This window comes from Sander lucioperca, chromosome 1 (genome assembly GCF_008315115.2).
Source record: "Sander lucioperca isolate FBNREF2018 chromosome 1, SLUC_FBN_1.2, whole genome shotgun sequence".
Classification (NCBI taxonomy): domain Eukaryota; kingdom Metazoa; phylum Chordata; class Actinopteri; order Perciformes; family Percidae; genus Sander; species Sander lucioperca.
In genome coordinates this window covers 16,739,384-16,761,186 of record NC_050173.1, presented here as the reverse complement: position 1 = coordinate 16,761,186, position 21,803 = coordinate 16,739,384, and the positions used below count along the sequence as shown (strand labels likewise).

General features: G+C 39.7%; 2 protein-coding genes across 4 annotated transcripts; one reads left to right on the top strand and one right to left on the bottom strand.

Moving 5' to 3' along the window:
- The first annotated feature begins 221 nt into the window (after positions 1-221).
- cngb3.1 (cyclic nucleotide gated channel subunit beta 3, tandem duplicate 1) lies at positions 222-16,724 on the top strand. Of its 3 annotated transcripts, XM_035999610.1 has the most exons (19): positions 223-482; positions 2,778-2,928; positions 3,409-3,419; positions 3,453-3,556; positions 5,286-5,443; positions 5,546-5,845; positions 6,506-6,714; positions 6,863-6,913; positions 7,878-7,964; positions 8,085-8,149; positions 8,734-8,856; positions 9,667-9,808; positions 12,913-13,072; positions 13,237-13,334; positions 13,479-13,562; positions 14,234-14,352; positions 15,499-15,651; positions 15,846-15,969; positions 16,409-16,724. In XM_035999610.1, the coding sequence occupies exons 1-19, from the start codon at positions 390-392 to the stop codon at positions 16,424-16,426; spliced, it is 2,250 nt and encodes a 749-aa protein (XP_035855503.1). In that variant the 5' UTR covers positions 223-389; the 3' UTR covers positions 16,427-16,724. The 3 variants fall into 3 exon arrangements, with proteins under 3 accessions (XP_031150486.2, XP_035855503.1, XP_035855505.1); XM_031294626.2 differs by having other exon boundaries at positions 222-482; positions 3,409-3,556; XM_035999612.1 differs by lacking the exon at positions 3,409-3,419 and having other exon boundaries at positions 3,457-3,556.
- Positions 16,725-19,297: 2,573 nt separating this feature from the next.
- LOC116046331 (protein FAN-like) lies at positions 19,298-20,171 on the bottom strand. The gene is made up of 2 exons (XM_031294670.2): positions 19,705-20,171; positions 19,298-19,469 (listed from the first exon to the last, which is right to left on the bottom strand). Exons 1-2 carry the CDS (start codon positions 19,908-19,910, stop codon positions 19,298-19,300), a joined length of 378 nt encoding a protein of 125 aa, XP_031150530.1. The 5' UTR covers positions 19,911-20,171.
- Between the last annotated feature and the right edge of the window lie 1,632 nt (positions 20,172-21,803).

Sequence of the window (21,803 nt, the reverse complement as noted above, 5' to 3'; positions counted from 1 at the left end):
TTGAAAATGTATGAAATTAATTATTTTTTAAATGTATTTCCCCTTCTACCTACTTTGACTGACAGTAGTTAATCTTTTCATTTGATAACTGATCATTAAGTAGACACACTTATTGCTAATACATGATAAAATTATTAGGCCCTGTAAATGGTCTTTGGACTGGAGTCAACACTGCAAGAGGACAGTTGCCTTGCCTGGCAGTGATTGGTGGCTGTGATAGCTGATCTGGTGTTGACTGCAGCAGAAAAGGGAGTGTCCAAAGGGAATTAATGGGTCTAAGAAATGTAATTGCGAGAAAGAGGACTACAGAGTGTCCTGGATCTGAGAACCACATTGGAAAGCGTCTTCAGGAAGAGAAGTGGATGGTGTAGCCCACACAGACTACCGCCATGTTCAACAGGTTGAAACAAATGATGGGGGCTCCTGAGCCTCCCCCTGCCCAACCTGCTACCCCACCTTCCACCCCAACTCCACCAGCTAAGGTAAGGCCCGTCCTCTTTCTGATATCTTCAATATAAAACACCTGCTGGACCAGAAAGGTATTTTGTAATTTCTTTACCTTTATGTTTGTAATATTAGCACATTTTACTTTATTATTTTCAGTGTAAGGGTCATTTGTATTAGCCGCTCCTTAAACAGCTACCATTTAAACCAAACGTTAAATTGATTAAGTTCTGTGCTCACTACCTGCTCGTCACACTCAGATCAGTGAAAGCCTCTGAAGCAGCTTGGCACTGATGAAGAGCAGTCACTGCAGCTTCAGCAGGGAGGGTGAGCCTGCATGGGTGGATTTACTGTTTTTTTCGGGGGAAACTGGGTCAGCAATAATTTTCCTGAAATTGAGCTGTCCCTTTCCTTAATACTGTGGATGAATTACAAGTGTAGTTGTGTGCAAAACTTAATCATTAGCAAATATTAAATTTGAAGCCTGGTTTTGTTGCAGTAGCATTTAGCACTTTGACATTTTCAGATCCACAGTATGCTCGATGCATGAACTTACATGTCTTACAGCTGAAGGTCGGGCTGGGTCCTATTTGTCTCAAGTTGTTGTTAATGACATTGTTAAAGCATTAGATAAAAAACTATTTTTGTTGATCTTTTTAAAGCACTTGATACTGTAGATCATTGCCTGCTCCTGCAGAGATTACAAAGTATTGGATTTGATATTAATGCATGCCGTTGGTATCAGAGAAACAAAAATCAGTTAAATTGGGAAGCTACAATTCTGAGTTTTTATCAGTAACAAAATGTGTTCCACAGGGTTCAATTTTAGGTCCAGTTCTTTTCACTATGCATATCAACAATATTATTTCATCTTTGACAAACTGTTATTGCCATCTGTATACAGTTGACACAGTGCTGTATTATGTTGCTGATTCTGGTCATCTAGCAGTTAAAAAACTTACGGCGTTCCACATTCTGCAAGACGTTCCTAAAGACCGATTTTTACTAAACACTGATAAAGTTCATGCTTTTTGCCTGAGCTGTACACTATACTGACTTTAATATTTCTACTACGAACAGACTTACGATTGATAGAGTCACAAAATATAAATAAATCGACATCTGGATTGATGAAAAGCTCTCATTCAAATGTCACATCAATAATCTTGTGTGCAGTATCAGGCAAGAGGTTGGCATTTCTACAGTAATAATTGGAAACATTTTGTTGGAAAAAGGTTGTTGTTAGTTTTCTTTAAGTCTTTGACTACGGTAATGTGATTTATAGACATGCATCCCCTACAACTCTCTTGACCCAGTCTATGACTCTGCATTAAGATTTATAGCCACCCATATCTATGGTACACATCATTGTATTTTATATGACAGAGTTGGGTAGTCTTCTTTCCAAGAGAGACGTGTCACTCACTGGTGCAGTGGTGGAAGAAGTATTCAGATCTTTTCCTTAAGTAAAAGTACTTATATCACACTGTAAAAATACTCTGTTACAAGTAAAAGCCCTGCATTGAAAATGTTACTTAAGTAAATGTATGTAAGTATCATCAGGAAAATGTACTTAAAGTATTAAAAGTAAAAGTACTCAATGCAGAAAAGTCCTCACATTTTAGAAACTGATAACAATCCAAACAGTTCTGTGTTTAATGGTCTAATCATTTCAGCTGGACGTGTAGGCCATTATACTGTTGGGTAGTTTAATTTATAATAAAACACAGTAACTAGTAACTAGTAACTAAAGCTATCGAATTAATGTAGTGGAGTAAAAAATACAATATTTCTCTTTGAAATGTAGCGGAGTAGAGGTAGAAAATGGCATGAAAAGAAATGACTCAAGTAAAGTACAAGTACCTCAAATTTGTACTTAAGTACAGTACTTGAGTAAATGTACTTAGTTACATTCCACCACGGCACTGGTGTCTCTTTATCTATAAGGCCCTTGCTGGAAAACTACCATATTACCTTGGAATTGCTTTGTCACTCAGGGACCTTATCAGACTGGCTTTTACTTCATGTTCCACAAGCTCGGTCTGAACTTGAGAAATCTACTTTTAATTTTAGTGCACCTGACTCCTGGAACAAAATACAGCACCTCCTTAAAATCAATTCACTTGTACCTTTTGGACATTTCAGAAATCTGATTTTAAACTGTATTTTCTTTTACATCTTATCCTATTTTATCTATGAAATAATTTCCAAAATCAGAACGTTTTAATAGCTTTCTAGTATTTGTATGATTCAATGTCACTGTATATTAGGGTTGCGCCTCAATGATCTCTCGAGTATAAATAAAGGTTGAACAAATGTATTGTTATATACAGGAAGAAAAGCCCCCTGAAAAGAAGGATGAAAAAGAGCAGCAAAAGAAAGAGGAGGAAAAGAAAGAGGAAGAAAAGAAAGAAGAGGAAAAGAAAGAGGACAAAAATGAAGAGAAGAAAGAAGAAGAGCCCAAGAAGGAAGAGCCAAAACCAGGTGAGAAATAAATGCACAGGAACTTAGATATCTTGCAGTGACATAGGTGCATGAAGTACAACTTGTTCATATGTTTAGGAAGGTACTGTGATACACTCTGCTCGGGGTTGCTTAGATTTTTATCTCCCTGCTAAGAAGTCATGGCTTTTAGTTTTTCCACATTTGTGAATGAGTGCTTTTCAGCAGGTGTTCTTTTCCAATTATTGCATGAACTTCTATTACAAATTATGACTTTTCAATGGCATTTTACACTTTAAATGGGAATCTGTACTTCACTTCGTACAGGACACACTTTATGCAGATTCTGGAGCCAAGATTTCCCTTACATATCTCATTTTTACAGATTAAAAGCTGCAGTAAGTGCAAAGGAGGGTCTATTACAGTAATGCCAATGATTATATGTGTGATTTAGTCATGTCCTTTAGTGTGTTTGTTTTTACTTTTTAGAAACTGACTGAGTGCTGCTGTATTTTTTCCCAGCTCCAGCTCCTGCCCCAGCTGCTGCTGCGGCCCCTGCTGCTGCTGCGGCCCCAGCTGCTGCGGCCCCAGCTGCTGCGGCCCCAGCTGCTGCGGCCCCAGCTGCTGTGGCCCCAGCTGCTGCTCCGGCCAATCCAGAGGGGGCTAATGGGTAAGAATGCACCATATACTGTGCGGGGTTTTTTTTGTCCCATTGTAATGTTATGTATTGTCCCATTGTTTGTTGTCTGTGGGGTCTGAAACTGTGTCATGGATGCCCTGCACTTTTTAACTGCACAACAAATTTACCTACGGGTACAAATAAAGTAACCTGAACCTGTACCCAACATCTCACCCAGTGCGAGCTGGGCCAGGATCCAGTCTCCTGCAGCCCTGCAGATGACATATCAGTACTGATATTTCAAAAGTGACTAGGCTATACATTACAAGACTTAAATCCAGATTCAGATTTTTTTGAGATGTAATTTTTTGAAGTCACAATCCCACAATTAATTTGAATGTTGCCTTTAATTAGCCACCCTACTCATTTATATTAAGTCTACCTGTGCAGATGTGTAATGAAAGTATTTCAGAGCTTCCGAAAGTGGGCACAAGTCCTTACAGTGTGGTACTTTGTGTCTGTTTAAGCGGATGTTTCAGAGAATGGGCAAGAGGAAGACAGAGAGAGGTGTTGCTGATTGTTGATAAAAATGCCCGTGCTGAACATTTCTGCTTTGGGACGACCTGGTGAACAAATCACTCATACCTGCAGAAATGTTAGTGCACTTGTTACTTGCTAAGTTGTGATACCCACTATGGAAAATCGTTCAGGTCTGTTGTGTCATCTCTGGCATGAGATCACAGAGAAGAGGATATTTTTGTTGTAACATTTAAAAGATCCATCAAGAAATTATGTGTTTTTATATTCGTATTATTTTTTCATTGTAGTACAACATGTGAGGCTACATGAGACTAACAGTAATTAGTAGCTATACACATAAACGTGACTGGACTAAGAATACCTTGACCCTGGATCTTGAGCTCTGTCCATTTCAGGAACTCCTCTTGCCTCACGTTTCCAGGTATCAGAGTATCACCTTCAGTACAGCACAGTAAACAATACAAGTTGTGTCAGTTTACAGTGATCTTTTCGGACTTTGCAGCACCAGCATTAACATAATTGCCAAGCTTTAGGCATAGCTGTTGCTAATATCTGCCATTTAAATCTAGATTTGTTATTTTTACTTTCCAAACATACATTAACGATGTTTAACTGATAGTGCAGATAGACAATTTACTCTGAGTGGCTTCACCTCCATGGTTTCTGCTTTCCTCACAATAAGAACAGTGGGCATACTGTATGTTAGCTGCAGTAACAGCAGCCATGATCACACTGTGACTTGCAGCCTGTGACTCCTAAAGTAGGAAAGGAGATTAGGAGCTTAGTGGTATTTGTGACTGAGAATGATCAGGGAGGGCGTTCACGTCCAAGTGGGAATTAGTTTCAAAGATTTAGTTCTTTGCAAATTATTTATACAATATACAATGACGTTTTTGGTGGAAATGAACAATAGCTGAATTAGAGAGATAATAGCATGGATAGTCTTATCTCTCTGAGGTTCAGATTAAAGTGGGAAAGAAATCCAACCTGTTTGCAGAGCTAATATAGCTCAAATAGGGTTATGCATCCGTCTGCCTTTTCTTCTATCTCAGCAGATTAATAGTGACAATGATAACATTAACTACATTGCTACACTTGCAACATTCTCCCATTTATTGTGAATCTCCCTGCTCACCACTAAATATTATTCTCCAGTTCAGCCCCTCACTTTCCTCCTCTCTGATTTAATGTTACCTGTTCTATTCCTTCATTCCCCTTTCTTTTTGCTTACTGTTTTCAGTGAAGAGGCCCCTCCTTCTCCTCCACCTGTTGTCTACTTCCGTTACACAGATGACACACTCAGAAGTATGATTAAGAATTTAAGGGAGCAGACAGAGATGCTAAGAGAGAAAGCCATAGACCCTTACGCCACTTCGCCAGAAATCTCCCCACCTGTCAGTAAGTATGGACATGTACAAACCAACATGCAGACAGAAAACAAGCACACAAACATGGTCAAAGCGTTCATTTAACTCTCCGTCACTCTCTTTGCCTGCTCAGCACCTATTCTGAGGAAGGAGGACTACATCAGAATGAAGGAAGAGGAACGAATAGCAAAAGAAGAAGTGGATAAAAAGAAGGCAGAAGAGGCAGCCAAAAAGGCAGAGGAGAAAAAGAGAAAGGACGAGGAGAAACGGGAGAAGGCCGAGATAAAAGAAATGGAGGAGAGGCTTGCGGCGGATGCCAGGAGGAAGATGAAGAAGATCTTCCCAGACTTGATTTACATCTGCATGGACTTTGCCACTAGTCCAATCGAAAACAAGATGGATACCATCGTGGGAAACACCATAGATGGTTTAGGTGAGGTGCACACAGGGAACAGAACAGCTGAGATAAAATGAACATATACTGTCCTTGCAAATAGCTGCTTATCTTCAAAGCTTGACAGTTAACTAAAAGTGCAAAGTCCTAAAAAAAACACAAGACATAATTTTTCTGGGGTATGACGAATACGCTTGACTTGCCTTAATGTTTTCTACTGTAAAACTGTAACAAAGGACAAAAGACAAACATAAATGAGAATAATCCAATACAGACACCAAAAGTATTAAGACAGACCACAACTAATAGCAACAGAAAATGCTGAGTTATACAGTAGTGCTAACCACCAACTTAAAGCCATGCTAGCTATCAATTAAGTAATTCTACATTAGAAAACGCCAATAAAACAAAGATACAAGTATAATTCCTTTTGACATCCTTAATGTACTTTATTTACTAAATACTAACTAATAGTTTACAAGTCAACAATGTAGAAAGAAAAATTGCAGCAGGAGAAAACAGTAATGGCTCTACCCGATTTAATCTGATCTGAATCTAAAACTGAAACTAAAACTACTACTGCTGTCGTACACAAAATTAGGTTGAAAAATGTAACTTTTTTTAAAAATTTACTTCAGAGAGGGCAGAACACAATAATACCTAAACTACTTGTGTCTGTGTATGTCTGTCTCTCTCCAGATCGTCGGTATATTACCTGGTTGGCCGTGGTAGCGGTGGCATTTAACTACAACATTTGGTTTTGCACTGCCCGGATGGTCTTTCCTTACCATAATGAAGTCGTCAACCCCTACTGGATAACTTGTGACATTCTCAGTGACCTAGTGAATGTTATTGACATCATCATTTGGCAGCCCCGAATACAGTTTGTCAAAGGCGGAGACATTATTGTAAGTCACAAGGCATTATGAAGCATCACTGTTAGTGTGAACTGTGTCTAATCTGTATCTGTGATTGTTGGCTATTAGTGGCTTTAAGTGTTCTATGCATATTCTTAAACCCTGCTGAGCTGTAATACTGTGTGTAATTCTCCTGCAGAAAGACAGAGCGGTATGTAAGGAACATTATCGGAAATCACATCGATTTATGGTAAGACTAATGATATGTCCAGTGGTGGAAAGTAACTAAGTACATTTACTAAAATACCATATTTAAATACAGTTTTGAGGAACTTGTACTTAAAGCTACATTGTGTAAGAATTCCTCCCATCTAGCGGTGAAATTGTATATGACAACCAACTGAATATTCTTTCTAGCCCCTCCTATTCCGATCACATTTTAACTCCTACGGTGGCTGAATCCGAAATTAGCTCTTAGTATCTCCATTGTTTACATGCAGCTGTTCTAGCCACTCCAATATTAACTCTGGTCTTGTTGCTTTGCCTGTCGCGTTGACATTTTAATTCTCTTTTTCGCTACCCTGCCAAGTAATCTCCCCCTGGCATTCGTCACGGTGCGGGTTGCCACTGAGTGTAAAAGGGCGTAAGGCGCAAGTATGTCCGTCTTTGGCTAATGTATTTTAAAGATGGAGGTGCAACATGCGGGCCGTCATTCGAGCGAATCGCCCGTATGTATTCTGAATGATTCTAAATGGCAGATTCTACGCTTACGAGAATACTTTGATTAGTTGGTAGAAGTAATTACACATGAATGAGCACATATTTGTGAAAGAACAAAGGGGGTTTTGCTAAGAATCAACTAAAAAAATTACGCAATGTAGGTTTAAGTATTTTCATTGTATGCCTGTTTATACCAGCCTGGTCCTACCAGGATGCCTAAAATTTCCTTTGGGATGAATAAAGTATCTATTTATCTATCTATCTACTGACAATACCTCTGATAACACTTCTGTACTTTTTAAGTACAATTATGAATTAAGGAGCAATTGGAGTATTTGTACATTGTTGTACTGGTAATTTAAAAATAAATCTTGTACTTCCACTATTGTGTATGTCCCAGCTAAATAAATCTTCTCACTGTAACCTCAGAGGTACAGAAGTAGTGTAACCTGTTGTGAAACATAACCAAGTCTTTATTCAATTCCTCTCTTTAGACTGATATGATCAGCATCATCCCCTTTGACCTTCTCTGCCTGTACTCTGGATTCTCCTCCATATACCGATTAAACCGCTTCATCAGGGTATGCAGCCTACTGATCGTTTTTACTGTTGATGGAAATGAAGAAAATTAGATTTGTGTTTTAATATGCTTCATATATCCTGTCCAGTCCCTCACTAGTTTGTTTCCTTGTGTGTTCTAGGTTGATAACTTCTTTGAGTTCAGCGATCGACTTGAGAGTATCATGGCCAAGGCCTACATCTGGAGGTAAATGGAGGTAGCATGTGAATGTGCCGGCCGGCTGGCCAGTAGTTATCTGTCCCTGAGTCTAGGGGGCGGAGCTTCTGGAGTGTGTGTGTGTGTGTGTGTGTGTGTGTGTGTGTGTGTGTGTGTGTGGGGCGTTGGCTGTTCAGTTCAAATGTCAACAATCTTTGCGCAGCATCGCTTGCTGCACCTTACTCACCACCTAACTGTACTGCAGAGTTGTAGAGTCTGTAAGCAGAAAAAAGATGCCTGTTGACTGTCGACAGTTTCTAAACCATTTACTTTTCTAACTGCTTGTCATTTAGTCTTTGTAACTAAATTGTTTGTATAACAGATATCCACCTGACACTTCTGCTCACACTCCGAACATCTTATATTGTACTGAATTCTAATATTACTTTAATTTGTTCCGTTATGCCCCCTCTGCTGTGTTCACAGCCTGTCTACATGCTGTTATTCGTTTACTTTATAGTTTTTCCCCACTACTGTATCTTGACAATATTTGCAACTAAAATGACCCTTATTCCACACACACAGATCAGTTTAGTTCCGTCTAATCCTTTTATTTCGCTCTCTTTCTGATGCAGAGTGATTCGCACCACAGGTTACCTGCTCTACGTACTCCATATCAACGCCTGTGCGTTCTATGTTGCCTCTATGTACCAGGGTATTGCAACGACCATTTGGGTGTATGATGGAAAGGGCAACGCGTAAGTACTTATTGCTTTGTCTCTTGTTTGTGATTATAGATGTTAGCGTTGTTTTGGAAGCTCTCTGTGGGGCGGAAACATGAAAGCTAATCCTTCATCGTGTCTGTCCACGGTGCTGAATATTTCAAGCAGTCTCTCTATAGTATATAACTCCCTATTTAGTGCTCAGTTTACTGTCTGACATCTTATTTGAGTGTCCAAAGTATGAGTGCAAATTTTATGCTCTTGTAAGTGTCTTCAAAAATCCCCACAGTGGAATGAAAAAGTTAGTGTTGCATATAGTTTCTGCCAACAGTCATCTATTGCAATATGTACATTTTGGACCTTTGTAAGTATTACACTGAATTCAAGGAGGCATTCCCAGACAACAAGGAGTTTCCTGTGTTGTTGAAGATAGCAAAACATAGCATAAAGGCATTAATAGTGTCTTTTTACCTAGAGCTGCAAAGATTAATCGATTAGTTGTCAACTATTAAATGAATGGCCAACTATTTTTAAAATCCATTAATCGGTTTGAGGAATTGTTTTATGAAAAAAAGTCAGAATTCTCTGATTTCCTGCTTCTTAAATGTGAATATTTTCTAGTTTCTTCACTCTTCTATGGCAGCAAACTGAATATCTTTGAGTTGTGAACAAAACAAGACATTTGATGACGTCATCTTGCACTTTGGAAAACACTTATTGACATGTTTTTCACTAATTGAGAAATCGAGAAAATACTCGACAGATTGTCAACAATGAAAATAATCGTTAGTTGCAGCCCTATTTTTAATCAAAATGAAATGAGCTTGTACCCTGTCCTTTCCATAGGTACCTGCGTTGTTACTACTTTGCAGTCCGCAGTCTGATCAACATCGGAGGTCTTCCAGAGCCTACAACCGTCTTTGAGATTACCTTTCAGTTGTTAAACTTTTTCATTGGCGTCTTTGTGTTCTCCAGTTTGATTGGACAGGTAGGCAGGTGGCACTGTAGCCACACCAGCCCACATTACCACGCCCATGCAGCCCCACCCACGGACACGTGCATTCACTAATTACATTTGTGTACAGATGGTGAAATATAAGCAGTACCTTAAGTAACAGGTTTTTAAACATTTAATGTAACTGGCAAACAATGCTGACTACTTTTTAAAGAACACACGTTTATAACAAATTTTTATTTATGCCGTTTGTATGCTGTTACTGTCATTCTCTAGAGTATGTTGTTCTTTGTTGTCACTGTCTGTCTGTTCGATTGTCCGTGTTTCTCTCTGTTGACACTGTACATATTGTCTGTCTGGTTCTCCATCTTATCATCTGTTTTAACTTTCTAACTCTGCAATTTAAATGTTTTTTATGGCTGTCTGTGATTATACTTCAGGGTTTTTCCTTGCTCAGAATTGGTCTTTCGGGGAACACATAAAGCAGGGTGGGGGAGGGGTTCTGGGGGTCCTCCCCCAGGAAATTTTGAGGGTAAAAGACTTCAATTCCTGCATTCTGATACATTTTTAGGCACCAATTTATGGTAAAAATGTCAATATTTATTGCAAGGAAATCACAAAATTCTGGTGGCAGGTAACAATTCAAAATACAAAATATATTGGAATATTATTATATTCAGCAGTCCAGTAAGGGGGCTTTCACATCCGGGACATGGGCCGGATACGACAACACTTGACCCTAAAGTCCAGTTGTTTAATTAGCATGAACAGGGCTTTATGGTAACTTTTTTTCCCATGTTTTGCTCCCAAGTTGAAAAATGTAGGATTGACTTAGGCTACTTAATCAGTGATGTTGAATATAGCCTACAGTGTAACAGACCACCACAATTCATACATACATATGAACCGTGGATTAATTGCAGAATTTAACCTACATAGTGTAAAACTACTACGCGAATGGGGCACAGCAGAAAGACGGAACAGAACAACGCTGCTTGTTCAAGGTTTTCATGTGTACTCCTATAGGCCTACACTTCGCATCAGGCGTTAAAACCAACTGTACCGAATTAGACTTCTATTTAACGCGATAACGAGACTTTTTTAACTGGTAATGAAATTGTCTTAATTTAATACTGATGCCGTCAGACGGCCACGGGGACAGACAGCAGTCGGAGTTCCGGCGGAGCTCTGCGCCCGTCAGCAGCAGCTTCTCACTGCGTAGCCGGTCTCCCAGTGCAGCGTGATCACCAGGAGGGTCCGGTACAGCCTGAACCCTGCAAACAGAGATCCCGTTTGAAGGTGATTTTGACTGAACGTCCCAATTTAAGTAACCTCTGATTGGGTCGGTTGGCCCATCTCGGGTAAAGTGACCAGATTTCTGAGACAAAATAATTTTAAAATAAAATGTTCAGCTCAGAAGCGTAAATACCTCAAAAACAGGTAATGTTTTTATCTTTGTAAACTTAAAACGGGGACACTGCCCCAGGGACCTCACTAGACCTAGAGCTGCTTGTGTCCCAACAAGCCCCCCCAGGGGGGTCCATGGGCATGCTCCCCTGTAAGACAATTGTGTCTATTTTAACATTTAAATGCATCAATGCACTTTGAAAAGAAATTCAGAGGTTAGACCTCATTATTCTTATCTATGGATGGAAATATTTGTGCTGTAGCCTGAACTATTTTGCACTTCAGAATTTTAACCATACACACACAGGTGGAATAGTTTTTTCTTTATATTGTTTGCATTAATGTCACTAGGAAGCATACCAGTAGAAATATATATTCATATTTGTAAGTGGGATATATATAAGTAAGTGGGATTATCTGGAATCTGGCAATATAATAACCATTATGGTGGGATACACTGGCTAAGCAATTTACAAAAAATATCTGTGCTGACATAAGTAGTTTACATGAGATTAAATTATAAAGTTGGAGACCATGTAGAAATTTTGTTGCAATTTCAAAACCGGATTACTCAGGAACCGCTAGTTGTACTGATGCATGGGTTGAGTGAAGAGTTTGTGAGATATTTCACAGAGAGTAATGGGTGTGCAGAGATTTGTGCAGAATGCAAATATGATAACATTTCATGTAAGTTCAATGTTAATTTTCTTGCAAACCATTTGTCACAGCATCCGTGTCACATTCTCATTAGGGGCTGAGCTACTGCTGCTACTTCATACTTGTACTCCACTACACGTCAGAGGGAAATGTTGTAATGTTTACTGTAATGTATACTTGTACTCCACTACACGTCAGAGGGAAATGTTGTAATGTTTACTGCACTACATTTATCTGACAGCTTTTGCTTTATTGCTTCACACCTGGGCTTGTTTCTGCAACAGCTCATTGAGTATTGGATACAATTAAAACTATTGAGGAAATATTTTCCTTTGACATTGGTCCAGTATTAAATGAGATCGCTGCAGTCGGCAAGGGCGAAGACAATTGTCCAGCTTGTATTTACGTTCATAAAAGTGCTTGTTTTGACAGGCTCAGATTAATATTATAAGTGTCAGACAACATTATGGAAAGGATTTCTAAGGAGGTGGACCTTTTATTTAAAGAGTAAGATCCTTTTTTTAAACATAAAAAGTCCGCGAAATTGCGTTCGCTAAACCGACCAGACTCCATGTAAATAAACAGCAATTTTAGCATCGTAAAATATGGGCATTCTAAAACATCTCTGAGCAGTGCTCGCTCTGGCTGTCTTGAGCCTGCGCATGTAGGGTGCACGACTATACGTTTGGTCAATGTTTTCTTTCTTTCATTCCAATTTCGGGTCTGTCAGTCACAGTGAAAACCGGGGACATTTCCGGGGACAGGTCACCGAAACTGGGGACTGTCCCCGGTAAACCGGGGACATCTGGACACCCTAATCTCGGGACCAGGCCGGCCGTTGCCGACTGGCCAAATGCTTAATATTACAAAACAATACATTTGACCGGCCCACATTTTAAAAAATGGTCCGGCCCCTCTGGCATTTGCCAGAAATGCCAGATGGCCAATCCGCCCCTGCAGGTAGGTAGGAGGAAGATTTTTTAGACAGAAGTTTTATTCAAAGCTTGTCTTGACAATGTTATATATTGTAATTCAACACTCTCCCTGTCCATCTGTCTTCCTCTCTCTCTCAGATGAGAGACGTCATAGGAGCAGCAACAGCAGGTGAAACATATTTCCGGGCATCGATGGATGGCTGTGTTGACTACATGAACACCTACTCGATCCCAAGGGAAGTCCAGAACAGAATCCGGACCTGGTTCAACTACACCTGGGCAGCTCAGGGCATGCTGGGTGAGTCCCAGAAAACCTTCATACCTCAAATGTATCCTTATCAGAATGAAAAACCCGATGAGACACTAAAACTCTCCGACTAATATTGAAATGACAAAGCAAATTTTCTAGAGATGTTAACTTACTGTATGTTGAGATTTGATAATGATCCATGTCCTCTCCAGATGAGTCCGAGCTGCTGGATAAGTTGCCTCTGGTGATGAGAACTGCCATCGCTGTTGACATCAACCTATCCACCTTTCAGAAGATTGCACTGTTCCAAGTGACTCACCAATCACTGTCTCCTCCTACAATTTGAGACAATTAAATTGTGTTTTGGAAAATGTGATAAATATCTAGAGTCATACACATCCATCTGGATCCAGCACTGAAAACTCACCCATTAACCTGATATTGGGTCTTCCAGGGCTGCGACCAGCAGATGTTGGTGGACATGTTGTTGAGGCTCAAGTCAATCGTCTATCTACCTGGAGACTTTGTAGTGAAGAAAGTGAGTAAGCCTTTTTTTTTAATTTTTTTTTTTTTAAAGATGAACCTTACAAAAATAAACCCTACCATGCAGCTCAGCATAAGAAGCTTTCGAAGAAATCTAAACAAGTTGTTCGAAATCTTTGAGGCCTAGGAAAAGGTAGTCTCGCATTGCCAGACCTTCCTCCACAGCGCTGCGGAGGAAGGTCTGGCTAGTCCACACAGCATTCCTGGATGGGAGAAAAACGTGCTCTGGTTTATTGTCATTTCTTTAAACCAATCACGATCGTCATGGGCGGCCCTTAGCGTCGGACGGAGCAATGGTGCCTCTGCAAAATAGCCTCGGGAAGAAACTTGTTTTGGTGGAACATGTGTGTACACATTCAAAGGTTGTTTTAGTCGTGCAAAAGTAAACTCAGATTGAACAGATAGGCTAGCTCCCTTTCCACAACCGTGTTGTTTTAACTAGTGTCACGTTTGTCTCTTGTTCCGTTGTGTTTTGTCTTTGTCATTGCCGCTCTTGCTGTTTAACATGTTTTTATTTAAGGTGACCTTGGGTGTTTTGAAAGGCACCTCCAAATAAAATGTATTATTATTACTATTACTATGCAAATTACCAATAATGCATCCAAGGTTTTATTATCTGATTGCAATGCAGACCTCTGTGTTCCCGTCCTGCGCTCTCCTCCACAGGGGGACATTGGTAAAGAGATGTACATCATTAAAAGTGGAGCGGTGCAGGTGGTGGGAGGACCTGACAACAGTATTGTGTTTGTCACACTGAAGGCTGGCAGCGTGTTTGGAGAAATCAGGTTAGTCTGCATTTAGTGATCTGTGACTAAACTACAACTAGAACATAAAATAAAAGAGCTGACAACTTCATTTTCATCATCCAGTACTGTAGTGCCAGTGTGTCTTGAGGACATTGTTTGGCAATATTAATAATTACCATTGTATACATAAGAATATATTTTCTTCAGTTAAATTTGGTGGTTTTCTTACTTTACCTTAAGACAAAGCTAAATGATAGTTTAGTGCAGTGGTTTCCAAAGTGGGGTCTGGGGACCCCCAGGGGTCCTTTAGGGGGTTCCCAGCAAAAAGGGGAATAGTTTATTTCAGTATACTTCCAGTCATAAGTAACACAATGACAGAATGTATGACTATTTGAGATTTCTTCCTGTAATATATGGAGGAAATATTTATTCATAATTCAAATTTAAAGTCCAAAAAGCCAGCCTTGTGGCGAAGCTGCAGACAGATGCTCAACAGTGTGCTCCCCAGCAGTCAGCTCCCCCTGCTGTTCATAAGGTGCCTCTGCACCCCTTTCATTTCAGACCCTCCCACCAGCCTTTGGACCACGCCTCCTCATTTACATTGACATGTGTCAAGTCCAAATGAAAAGCCAATGTTAAATGGAAATTCAAAAGCCAAATATTAAATCCAAATTAAAAGCCAATGTTAAATTGAAATTGAAAAGCCAAATATTAAATCCAAATGGAAAAGACAATGTTAAATTGAAATTGACAAGCCACATATTAAATCCAAATAGAAAAGCCAATGTTAAATTGAAATTGAAAAGCCAAATGGAAAATTTAAAAAAATTATATTTTTAATTTGATCTCGCTTCGTTTTCTCTTTGGACTTTCAATTTCTCTTTGGACTTTAAATTTGAATTATAAATAAATATTTCCTCCACAGTAATAAAACATCTGAAGGCAAAAATCCTATCAGATGGAATGAAATCTTATCGGATGGGGCTCCGTGGTCTAATTTGTGTCAGTTTAAGGGTCCTTCATGTGAAAAAGTTTCGAACCACTTGTATAGTGTATGTCTGCAGCATTGCAGTGTATAGTGTATTATATTGTGTTGTCTGCACCCACATTTCTCAAGAGATCAATGTTATTTGAAATGGAACACTGGACACAGGATATATATGTTTGCCTCTGTCTCCATCACAGTTTACTACAGTCTGCCAAAGATGGAGGAAACAGGCGCACTGCTAACGTGAAAGCGCATGGCTTTGCTAACCTTTTTGTCCTGGAGAAGAAAGACTTGTTTGATATCCTCATCCACTACCCAGAGTCTCAGAAAGTGTTGGCCAGGAAGGGAAAGTGAGTTATTTACAGTTAAACATCTTTGGCATGCACAGGTTTCATTGTGACTAGGCAAACATTTTAAGTAATTTATCAGCACCAACCACCAAAAACCTTAGTCAAATCCTTGTGATGCTACATAAAATTAAAATGTGCAAATTCAATTGTAAAATGCAGCCCATTAAGGATTGTGTTTGTGTGTGACTTTAAAGGAAACTGACCAAAGCCAAAGGCCCAACTACTGCAAAAACCAATGAGGAAAAGCCGAAAGGTACTACTCTGTTTGGACCAAAACCACCAACACCCAAGTTATTGAGACTCTTCGAAAATATGAAGGTAAAGTGTTTATAGTGATGCAGCATTCTTCATACAATGATAACTGGGATTTTTTATTTTGTTGTTGACAAATAGCCTGGGTCTGGGTCTGCCGAGGTTTCTTCCTAAAAGGGAGTTTTTCCTCGCCACTGTCGCAATAGCCACTGCTAATGCTTGCTCTTGGGGGAACTATTGGAATTGTTGGGGCTTTATAGAGTGTGGTCTAGACCTACTCTATCTGTAAAGTGTCTCGAGATAACTCTTGTTATGATTTGATACTATAAATAAAATTTAATTGAATTGAATTGCCCTACTATAGAAAATGTAAGCACCGGATAGCTTTTGTAAATGTTTATGAGCATTGATAACCATTTATGATGACAGAACTTGTACCAAATTTACAGCAGTGGCATCATGGGTAATGAGCAGCGACATGTTTTTTTTGTTCTTCTGTTCACAGAAACTGGCCAACAAGTAGACATATCGAGAGTGGGATGTGTGATGCTGCTGAGCTCTACCACTTCAAATCTAAATCATTTTGTATATTCCACTTTTCATTGGCTACTGAATGGCTCACAAGAAGACAGAAACAGGGCATCCATAATTGTAATTTTAATTATAATCTAATCATATTCACCTTGTTAACTTTTGTAGATTCCTTAATAGTTATATTTAACCTGATCAGTGGCAGTAACCAAATCTGAAGGTTTGTATATTGTAAATTATGGTCCATTATCTGGAGCATAATTTTTTGTATAAAACAAAGTTAAGATGTACTAAATGTGTCCTCAGTTTTATTACTAAAAGCTCTTCGTAATTGGTTTGAGTTTGGAAGAACTGGAAAGTTGGTATTAGCAGTGATGGCTCCACCTAGTGTTTGACATTAGAATTTGATGACAACAGTCCTGGCTCAAACTGTTTGGCTGACAGCTGATCTGTGGAAAGCACATGGAAGAAATGACTGCCTTGCTCTTCACAGTACCTAGCCTGAGGTGTTGCCTGATTAAAATGAGGTGTGGAGATGTGCAAACATTAGGGCAGTGTGTTGAATTGAGTGTATTTGAAACATTATACACATTTATACTTTCACATTTTAAGATGTCTTTGTGGTTATAATGTTACCTTTTACACTGCTTAAAACTGGTTGCAACCTGTGCAGCTCAGCATAACAAGCTTTTGAAGAAATCTAAACAAGTTGTTCAAAATCTTTGAGGCCTAGGAAATGATAGTCTCGCATTGCCAGACCTTCCTCCACAGCGCTGCGGAGGAAGGTCTGGCTAGTCCACACAGCATTCCTGGATGGGAGAAAAACGTGCTCTGGTTTATTGGCATTTCTTTAAACCAATCACAATTGTCATGGGCGGCGCTAAGCTCCAGACGGAGCCACGGTGCCTCTGCAAAATACCCTCGGGAAGGAACTTGTTTCGGTGGAACGTGTACGTTCAAAAGTTGTTTTAGTCGTGCAACAGATCACTCAGATTGGACAGATAGTCTAGCTAGCTGTCTGGATTTACCCTGCAGAGATTTGAGGATCAGTTAACCATAGTCCTCAGAAATCCACCGGAGTTTAAAATTACAACACAAAGAAAGCGGACGGTAAGGGACATCCGGCCGAAATGGGGGACATCCGGCAGAATTTCCGGCGGCAGCGGAGCAATTCTGGAAATTAAACGCCGTCAATATAGACTAAGGAAATGGTAACAAACAGGAGACAGGAAAGATTAATTTTAGAGATCAATGTTATTTGGATAAATCAATACCTGAGCAGCCTAAAACTTTTTGAGTCCGCTTCACAGAATAAAATGCACATAAAGCTATAGTGACAATTTAAAAAAAGCTGTGTAACATGATGAAAAACAAATAATACATTTGAAAAAAATATCCACAAATAAGGCATGTACACTGTTGTAGCTTCCTGCTCTCATGCACAAAACTGCTTCTGGACATTTTATCTCAATATGCAGATAGCTATATGAACTAACATGACATAACATGGTTTCGCATTGAGAACACTTGAGAGCGATTTTAGTTGTCACCAACTGCTCTGTGATACTGCACATTTACAATACGGTTTCAGCTCCTCATAACTGTTTAATAAGTCTCTGTTCAAAGTCAGATAGTTGGGTCATGTAGTCTGCAGGATACTTGGCCGGTGATGTTCAGTATATTGTAGTGATGGCGAACTGAAGCTTTCTGAACCAGTGAAGCTTTCAATCCTATTGTATCGAAAAAAGGTTCAATACTCGAAGCTTCAGAACTCTATGAGGACATCTGCTAGTGGAAGTTAAGGATAGCATTGTGTCACAAACTGTTTCACAGATATTATCCATGAATGTCTTTGAGTCGAAGATGAATACATTTTTAGTATGAATTCATGAATAAATAAATAACTAAGCCTATTTGGGACTTTGCATAAGTAAAAATGTAATTGCCTTCTCCACAAAAAAAAACAAAATACATCAATTTGGGAGGGAAATGAATGAAGAACACATTGCACACACATTTCTGTGATTATATTGAGTACGTAGCCTAGACTAGAGCAACTTTCTACTCGCTATAAACTCTCTTTTATAAACTTTCTACACGCTATAAACTCTCTTTTATAAACTTTCTACTCGCTATAAACTCTTTTATAAACTTTCTACTCGCTATAAACTTACTTGCAATAAACTCTCTACTATAAACTCTCTACTGGCTATAATAATCGCTATAATAATCTATTAACTAACTTTCCTGACTCTGTTGACTCTTCTACTGCAACAACCCACAAAGGCGCACCCAGTGAACCGCTTTGAATTCAACTTCAAAGCAGTCACGTGGGCGTGTGTGAAACGAAGCTTCGGACGTCACTGGTCACGTGATTATCACAAAACAAATCAAGCTCCGATACAAAGCTCCATTCCAAATAGGTTCATTTCTTCGATACATGCTTCGAAGCAGAGGGTTCACGGGTAACATCACTAGTATATTGCACTGGAAGTCTTTATCTCCCCAGCAGATGGATTGTGCAGAAACAGTTCTTTAACTCTGGAGCTTCCAGAGGATGAGCTGTCTGTCCTCCCCACCTGTGATCACTGTGGAGCACAGCTCACTCATCCACAGGGCTATGACAGCGCCTGTGCAAAGACCATTTTTACAATGAACATATTATGCATCATACAAATCTATTTATTTTTGGAAGAACAGTAGACTCAAGTACATAAAAACCCTACTTTTTGTACTTTATCATATTGCAATGATCTTTATTTAAAGCTGCTATGTACATGTAGCATTAGCACCTAGAGAAATTGGAACAGTACACTTAAAAAGCTGCAATATTATTGTTACTCAATATAAGCAAACAAAGCAATCACATAGATGGGCATTTAACCAGGTGGGCTGTAGAATGTGGGTGGACGAGCTGTACTGTACCTGAGTGTGCAGGGATCCGCTGGGTGACTGTGTTGCTGAGCAGGTCCCACAGCAGGAGGTCGCCAGACTGTCCCCCACACAGCACTGAGTTCCCGTCCCAGCAGAAACACCTGGACCCACACATGTTAAATCCTTTTGACTTGCAGCATATGTAGAGAATATTTGACCTAAATACCTATGTCAGTACAGTACTTATCCCTCACATGTACAATGTAGGGCAAAGATTTATAACATGAACTCTCAATTACATACGAGTCTCGGGCTTCGTAAGGAGCTTCGACTGCTGTGACCTCTTGCTTTGGGTGAAATGTTGCCTTTCCTGTTGTGCAGATGGTGTGATCTTACCTCTGCTCCTCCTCAGCTTTCACAGATGAGATCACCATTCCCGTCTGGACGTCAAGAACCTTCATACAGGAGTCAGCACCAACACTGAGGACGTGTCGACTATCTGTGGATGTTAAAATCTCAGTCATTACTTTAGCCATGGTTTCTAGGTGACTCCCGTGTTTGCGGTCAGTTGTTGGCTTGATTTGGGAGGTATCAGAGCCCATCTTTGCTCTTTCAAAACAGGATTAATTTGTTTGCTTGCTGAGATCTTTAAAATGCACTCTCAGAGCCACAGATCTTTGTCATGGTGATGTCATTTCTCAAGTTTAGATTTGGTGCTGGCCATTTCAATGCAGTGTGTTGAAGTTAGTTTGTTGGTGCAAAACAATAAGGTGCTTAAAGAGCCAATTTCTGTGCTCTGTACTGACTCTTGAAGGAAAAATGTATATTACACCATCTGAAAGGCAGTCTCTAGGACTTAGGCTCTGATAAACAAATCAAGAAGTCCCCTAGTTATTGAAATATGTTCTCAGGGCAGCATTGCATCTTATTGGTTCTCTCAGCCGTCCAATCAGTGCCAGCAGGAGGCGGGACAGCCGTCCAATCAGTGCCAGCAGGAGGCGGAACATGGATTATTTTAATTTTTTAGGAGGCAGGGCTTGTATTATTTGAAGGAGATCGTTGCAAACACAAGGAGATCGTTGCAGTCAAGGTAATTGTATGTTTTATGTTGAACTATATTATAAAATGTCAAGATATTAAAGTATTTGGGTTAAAGTAAAGCTTGTCTTTCTATCAAACTGTTTTTTCACTAGCTAACTAACTAATGTAAGTAAGCTAGCTCGCAACATTAGCTAGCTAGCTCTAAGAAATGACAGGATACTGGCTATGATAGCAAGTTACACTGCTCTCATTGCACCATATGGTAGGTCTAGGGACATTTTTGCTGAGGTATTCTTGCTGCTCTCAGGGCATCTTGTCATAGCTACATGCTAGCTACATGCAAAAGAATTATTGGCTGCTCAGTGCATTTTTACTGCATAAATTCTAATACTGCTCTCAGGGCACCTTGTAGTATCTGCATGAAACATGAATTGGCTGCTCTTAGGGCAACTTCCCTGTATATATTCTAATACTGCTCTCAGGGCACCTTGTAGTATCTGCATGAAACATGAATTGGCTGCTCTTAGGGCAACTTCCCAGCATATATTCTAATACTGTTCTCATGGCTGATCTTAGGGCAACCTCCCTGCATATATTCTAATACTGCTCTCATGGCACCTTGTAGTATATGCATGAAACATGAATTGGCTGCTCTTAGGGCAACTTTGCTGCATATATTCTAATATTGCTCTCAGGGCACCTTGTAGTATATGCATGAAACGTGAATTGGCTGCTCTTAGGGCAACTTTGCTGCATATATTCTAATATTGCTCTCAGGGCACCTTGTAGTTATATGCATGAAACGTGAATTGGCTGCTCTTAGGGCAACTTTGCTGCATATATTCTAATACTGCTCTCATGGCTGCTCTTAGGGCAAGTTTGCTGCATATATTCTAATACTGCTCTCAGGGCACCTTGTAGTATCTGCATGAAACATGAATCGGCTGCTCTTAGGGCAACTTTACAGCATATATTCTAATACTGCTCTCAGGGCACCTTGTAGTATCTGCATGCAACATTCATTGGCTGCTCTTAGGGCAACTTCCCTGCATATATTCTAATACTGCTCTCAGGGCACCTTGTAGTATCTGCATGCAACATTCATTGGCTGCTCTTAGGGCAACTTCCCTGCATATATTCTAATACTGCTCTCAGGGCACCTTATAGTATCTGCATGAAACATGAATTGGCTGCTCTTAAGGCAGTTTTGCTGCATATATTCTAATACTGCTCTCAGGGCACCTTGTAGTATCTGCATGAAACATGAATTGGCTGCTCTTAGGGCAACTTTGCTGCATATATTCTAATACTGCTCTCATGGCTGCTCTTAGGGCAAGTTTGCTGCATATATTCTAATACTGCTCTCAGGGCACCTTGTAGTATCTGAATGAAACATGAATTGGCTGCTCTTAGGGCAACTTCCCAGCATATATTCTAATACTGCTCTCAGGGCA